Source organism: Ciona intestinalis, unplaced genomic scaffold (genome assembly GCF_000224145.3).
Source record: "Ciona intestinalis unplaced genomic scaffold, KH HT000127.2, whole genome shotgun sequence".
NCBI lineage: Eukaryota > Metazoa > Chordata > Ascidiacea > Phlebobranchia > Cionidae > Ciona > Ciona intestinalis.
In genome coordinates, this window is record NW_004190449.2 from 141,525 (window position 1) to 148,694 (window position 7,170).

At 39.9% G+C, this 7,170-nt stretch overlaps 2 protein-coding genes across 2 annotated transcripts; both read left to right on the forward strand.

Annotated features, from left to right (window-relative positions):
* Positions 1–158: 158 nt before the first annotated feature.
* Positions 159–4,257, forward strand: foxq (transcription factor protein). Its single transcript, NM_001078250.1, is given in 3 exon segments — positions 159–608; positions 1,070–1,196; positions 2,634–4,257. Coding segments are annotated over 3 exon segments (1,158 nt in total). The 5' UTR covers positions 159–326; the 3' UTR covers positions 3,383–4,257.
* A 1,438-nt stretch (positions 4,258–5,695) lies between these two features.
* Positions 5,696–7,170, forward strand: LOC104266651. Its single transcript, XM_009863387.3, has 3 exons — positions 5,696–5,920; positions 6,361–6,428; positions 7,009–7,170. Exons 1-3 carry the CDS (start codon positions 5,731–5,733, stop codon positions 7,138–7,140), a joined length of 390 nt encoding a protein of 129 aa, XP_009861689.2. The 5' UTR covers positions 5,696–5,730; the 3' UTR covers positions 7,141–7,170.

Genomic DNA, 7,170 nt, shown 5'->3' on the forward strand with positions numbered 1-7,170 from the left:
AGTCATAACCAAGGCAGCTTCTGACAACAACCGCCACTGAATAGGAGGGGTGTGGCGCAAGGATAAGCGAAGAGAAAGAAGGGTAGACTCTTGTTAGGTTGAGTACGACGAGAAGAGCTCCAGTCCAGATCATTGTGCGATTCTATAGCGACTGTGAGCTGTTTTCGAACGATCAACATTTTGGATTTGTTGAGAAGCTATATCGTGAGACGAAGAACTTTGTTACCGATTTCAAACTGTGAGAATACACAACGTACTAGCTCTACCAAGGACGTACAGATATAAAATAGACACTGCAAGTTAATTTGCATTCCGAACACAAGAGCATGGCTCCAGTCACCAACGACGCTTTGCAGAATTTAGAGAAAATGGCAAGCCAGAATCAGCAAGTGCTTCGAGGGATTTATTCGCTTGGATTCTTGACAACCCCGCAGCATCACGTCATCAATCATGACGTCATCAAACATGACGTAACGAACCGCTGTGGCAGTACAGCGGAGAGCGGGAGTGAGGACGACGTTGAAGATGAAATTGTAAACGTTACCGACGACGACGATGTTGTTTTAACAGCATCTGAAACCCAAACCGGCAACCCTACTGAAGTTAAAGTAAGTTTGTAATTTATTCTTTTTATTTCCGCCGTAAATCTGTAAATAACGTTCAAAGTTTGTACATGTTTGGTTAAGATACGGTCCATGCTGTTGTATAGGAAGCCAGTGAACCAAACTACTTGTACCCTCACTTACTGACTTGCTTCGGTTTCGAATCAATGCTAACGAATAACTTTAGACAAGGAGGGGCAATTGTGGCTTCCTGTTTTCCAAATCGTTGTGACGTAAACCGTTGACGTATCATGTACGATTTGTGTTTGAAAATAAACAAGATGGTATTTTAAAATGTTTTAACAGAAATGTCACCCGGCATTTAGCATAAAGTTACGAACCAAACCATAACGCATGATATTACTAATATTAGGAATAAATTATTAAAAGGCGCAATAAAATGCGAGTTATTTATCACTTCGTGAATTATTTATTGAGGACATTGTTAACCATTTTACACCTTACAGAAATCCGAGACTCTCAACCAGGATCGCCACACTAACTGTCAGGGAGGCAAGGCATACCAACGCCGACCCAAGCCGCCATTTTCCTATATTGCCCTGATCGCTATGGCGATACGGGACTCGGCCAACGGTAAATACCTACCTTTTTATAGTAGCGTGGGGTAAAATGGGACATATTTTTATTCTATTGTGTTGTCCTAATTGGTTGTAAACTCAGAATATTTACATTATATAACCGTAGGATTTCGATTCTAAAGAAGTGTTGTCGAATATTTTAAACTCAATCAGGATATTTGCCTATTGTGTGCTAAAGGTGTCCCATATTACCCCACAGTACCACATAAAGCAAGAACGGAAAATATTGTACAGTGTGACATTTACCACAAAAGTTCACTGTTTTCTTTAAAAGACATTTGTTAAGCATGTATTTTCGTTGCCATTTTTTAAATGGTCATTTTTATATTTGTTGGGAATTTTCCATTTAACTCACGATGAGGAAAATTATTTGTAATAGTTTGTTAACGATGTGAGGTGTTATTATATACTCCATACACACAACGTTCTCATTTAGTCAAGTGCAATTCAGACTGCTCAGCTGCTCCATAAGGGCTCTCTGGCGTTTCTTTCCAGCTAAATGTTGAACGAAAACGAATTAGACCGCGAGCCACGGAGATTACTGCGCGCCGTTATTTATATTTCGCATTTCCCCAGTTTGTTTGCTGGATTTGATCCCACGGTATTGATTTTTCGCTGTTGAAGTCCAGCTTACGATATGGAGTTGCTTCGCTAGGTTTCGATTCGTCAACATCAAACGATATCCGGTGTTGTTTTTACCGCTTTCCGTGGAGAGTAAGCAACTTCGTGGCTTTGATAAATATTCGATGGCTTCGCTTCCTGTTGCGTAAACAAGGAAAAACATAACCTGGCAATGTCAGCATAGCATTGTCGAAGCAAACGTATATTTTCCGGTTTTCGTTATCCTTTGAAAAGCTTCTTTTAAGCTGTGCCAACTATCTCTTCTTTGTCCCGGCAGTAACGTCCCGAACAACTAAAGGACGGTTTGTATATTTTGCGAGTGCTCAGTTTGGAAAATATGCTTTAGACATCCAGTCGGCTTAAGCACCGGGAAATAGGACGGATCCCTCGTGTTTGTGTTCTTTGAGCCTGTGTACGGTAGCTTGGGTATGACGCACGTTTTCAACATACTGTTTATTCTAGGAAATCAGCCTCGGCTTTTTACACAGGATCACATTTATCCAACAATGTAATGTACGTGTCGGTCCCTTTACCTGCTGTACACATATCCAGCGAGGTGTAATTTAATTACTTTTTCACACGCAATCGCTTTCACGCTATTGTGAGATTCAATCAAATATTATTCGCCAGAGTAGCGCAGATGGCAACGTTTAGAATTTGGTTCTTTCCACAAAGCGTATTCTTCATCGGCCACAAATCGCGGCGAGTTTACACAAAGAGAATTCGTATTCAGATTGAAATTTATGTTTAATCACCGTCTTTTGTTAACGAGGAAGCAGGTCAAAAATAACTCGGTTTGTTTGATTTCCAGGCAAGCTAACATTGGCAGAGATCAACGAATACTTGATGAAGAAATTCCCATTCTTCCGCGGATCTTATACTGGTTGGCGCAACTCGGTCCGACACAACCTGTCATTGAACGAATGCTTTCAAAAGATTCTGCGTGATCCATCCAGGCCGTGGGGAAAAGATAACTACTGGACCATCAACCCGAACAGCGAATACACATTCGCCGATGGTGTGTTCAGGCGCAGAAGAAAACGTCTCGCTGCCAGAATTTCAAGAAAATCGCCAGTTGCTCGTGGCCCAATGATGACATCACTCGTTACTACGTCATCACCCACACCCACAGTGATGTCATCACGTTCTATCTCCAGCGACGAATCACGAAGCGACAGCGAGAGCGTGGGTTCTCCAGCCCCATTCTCTATTGAAAGTATCTTATCACGAAAAGATTCCAAAGTCCCAAAGCGGCCAAGTATTGACTACCACCACCAGGTGAGCCACCAGCAACTACCGACCTCTCCTCCCAGAGATGTCACTGGATTCCCCCTGTCGTTGTACACCCAGAATCCATTCTTGGCATACAAATCGTGCTCACTGGATCCCGTGGCTTACCAGCAGTTCATGCACTTCCAAGCTGTCCAGGCAAGCATGCTAGCAGCTGCATCCAACCAAACCCGTACCAGTTCGCCCCCACTTTTTAACAAGAATATGTTCCTTTATCCTCCATATGCATTCACCAGCCCATTCGGCAGGGAACGGTTAATACCGACGTAAACAAAAATAGCAAACAGAATATCTAGCTGAGCTACAAGCCATGCGACGTACTTCCACTACGGAGGTTAAGTTACCTATTCTAATTTAAAGACTTTTTATTTTTTGCATATACTTTGTTTGTACTTAAACATAACGATGGTGTCAACTCGACGCCTGACCTATTTTTACAAAGAGACCACATGTGCTCTACTGTATTTAGCGAATACTTTGTGTAGAAACTTCAACACAAAGTGCTGCTGCCTTCCAAGCGGAGGCCCTGAACACTTTTCATCAGCACAATTTTTTCAGATATCTGTTTATTTGTATATGAGGTATCGTTTGATTTACATACCCGGAAACCAACTTCAACTGTAGCTGCAATTTTTATGTCAGACTATGCAAACGGTGCCGTTATTTTAATTCCCCTTTCGCCTCACTCTGACACAGTTTTGAGATAGATGACCAAGTGGTGTGTCCACCACTGCCTTATTATTTTACTAGCAGCGTTGTAGAAGTAGCGTACGGATACGGCCTTTATAAATACGGGTGTTCTTTTCCGATCGCGATTTTCTACAATCTATTTGCACGACATGATCATACTTGTTTATGATTGCACTTTGTACGCACGTAGATTTATACGCATTTGTAAAAAGGCTTAATTGCATTGTGAGTTCCACGAGTATTCCACGGGACATAAAGTTAGTGTCGACAATATGCATTAATTCAACTATATTTTAAAACGTCCGTTTCCGAACATTTTCAATAATGTGTCAATGAATTTAAATGAAACATATGTAAATCATTTTTGTTATAATTAACAACCTGGTGATATAATTAACTACGATCGCAATGTATTCTATATATTCTGGCTTTGCAATACAAGACTCACCTTCATATGATAAATGTGATCTTTTGTAACGTTTTCAAGGCTATATTGTGTCTCGGCCAAATGCTACTGAACTTGTATGTAAGAACGTGGGTGGTAAATACGCACCCAGTGCTTAAACAAGACATTATTAAACCAGACGCTTCTTTCAACTACTTGGGAATACTAAAAGCGGTACGCTAATGCCCCCAGAAACGAAAACAAACATTACAGTCCTTTCACGGGCATCGGGACACTGCACCAGACAACGGTGTATAGGCGTCATGACGGCACAACTTCGATGTTCTAACGACGAAATAAACACGTATGCTGCGCCAGAGTGTCGACTGTCGCTAAAAAGCTTTGAACGCGCTTTTGGATCCATTGGAAAAATATGATAGCTTGGTTAATGTACAATACCTACGAGATTGGGCTTGACCAGAATGAGGCGTATACGGAAACTGTCTCGCGTGAGCTAAGGGCGTAGCTGGGTATGGATGTAAACATATCTACGAATGGGACATTTCGCAACCGGGTTGGTCGCTTTGCTTGTGCCAAAATACTGAAGGAAAGTTATTGTTTGATCCAAGGGGATTTTGATTTCATTGTTGATCAATCACGCTGTCATTAAAATTGATCTTTTTAGCTCGGGTTTCCTGCTGTGAATGGATACGAATGATTAACAAAATATCTGATGATAAAAAACAATATAAGGTGCCTATGGAGCCTTCTTTTGAAACTATTCGATGCTACTGATACCAAATACCAATGATGATTATGTTACCGAGCTAAGCAAGGATGAAATTTTGTGAAATGCATAGTTTATAGGCAAACTAAAAATGAGGGTCGTATAATATTATTTCACTCAACGAAACAAAAATCTGCGTTACTCGATATGCTTTTCGTACAGAAATTTCAAAAATTCGTCATCGCACGTCTTACTTCGGTTTTCCAAGCGGTCGGTTGTATTTTAATACCTTCCGAAAGGTGTCGACCAAGAGCTACTTGCGCTAAAGGATATCAACTTGTTTTTTTTTGGGTGATAATTTCATGTCGTTCGGTATGTTCACTGTTGTCTTGGTATCTAATACTAATAATATCGGATTGCAATTTAGTATTTCACGATGGCAGTTAATATAAAACAAAATGTTAAAATCGAAACGCTATAAGCCTTAGAAGTGAATTAATGAAGTAAACAATAGAGACAGCTCTAATGAATGGACACGCACTTAATTAGAACAATTTATTTTAATAAAATGTGGAAGGCTTAAGAAATAACAGATAATAACTCGCATAAAACAACAAGAAGAACTGTTCGACCAAAAAGATAAATATGGCCACTACGTGCCCAACTAGTGGCAAGCCGTGAATGAAGACAACCAGTGACGAATACCGCGCGTGGAGAAATCCCTCAGGGAGAGAACTAATGACGTAGAAAGCCGGCGCAGTTGCTTCAGTGTGCTTAGGGTTACATTAAGTGGCAGTGCAATGCGTTTTTTGTTGGATGTATTTTTGTTCTCCCATGAGATTAAAACGACAGCAGGCATTAGTCAGTTACCGTTTCAAACAATACTGCTCGTGTGTCTTGTCGTTTATGGGCATGAAACATGCAGCGAATCTTTGCAGATGTTGGGGGCCGGTATATAAAGCTGATGGACGGGTGGAGAGGACACTTAGGTATTACTATACCTTCGGTAAGTTGCATATACATATTGGTTTAAACGTGTGTTAATTTTGGCTAAGTATGATAAAGGAAACATATAGTAGAATCACAGTAAGATACAACATCTGGATGAGGATTTAATGTTGTGTAATGCAGATAGCTATTTACCTGCATAACAGCATGGATTCTAGGCTATATAACTATAAGTTAAACTAAGTTTTAGTTTGTAAGCCATAGCTACTATATTAGTATAAGCGCTTTTCCTTTCATACAACAGTTATAAAACGTAAGAAAAGCTTTAGCATTTTAAAATAAAGACAGTGTAAGCTTTCTCTTGTGGGTTTTAGAAAAGATAAAGTTGATATTCTTTTATGATATGAACATGTTGGGTCACATACATATATACTTTACTACATCATCCTTCTTAACTTATACCAACTGATCAGCATGCAACTTATGCTTGTTTTGCAGATACTGACGTCATCGTGTTTGACAGGAATACGTCATTATGGCACCGAGTAACAAAGAAACCGCTAAAGGTAGAATTACCTTTCTTTGGGCCGTTTCTTCTGTCCTTTATGACTTCTTGTGATAACTTGTGATATATTATTATCACCCATTCCTATTTGATTTTTTTGGGGACGTTTCTTTTTATCATGTTCAAACCTTAGAAATATCATATTAAAGCTGACTCATCCCACTTTTGCTTACACACATTTTCCAGTTGAATACTAATTTGTCTTTCATTAATTTTGTAACTCAATCTAAGTTTACCGCATTTAGACAGCCTCGCTGTTTTATCTGGTGCTCTATCCCATACTTTTTATTCATCCCGCTTTTAACGACTTTCGTTTGGTGGAAGTCGTTAAACAGTGGTTGGTTCATTTCGTATTTTTCAATAATTTTATCTTTGCTGCTGTTTACGAAGAGATAAATAAAATATTATGGTATGATTACATTCATTTAAAACGTGCTTTGTTGTCGCACAAAGCTATTCCTGGTTTTTAAGACAAAAAATAGTTTCAACGTTATGCTGCAAAAATATTTTACCGATTTTCTGAAGGCTTTACTGCAAAAATATTTTAAACAATTCTGACCAATTGTTCGTCTCCCTTATAGGAGAATGCGGTCCCGGGGACGACCCGATGCCATTCTTGGAACCAACCGAGAAGGAGAAGCTTTCGTACGCCGCTCAGAACTATGACGGTAAGAAAAGCGTCTGGGTTCCTCACAAGAAGGAAGGATTCGTAAAAGGCGAACTGGTGGATTCCAGTGGGGAAA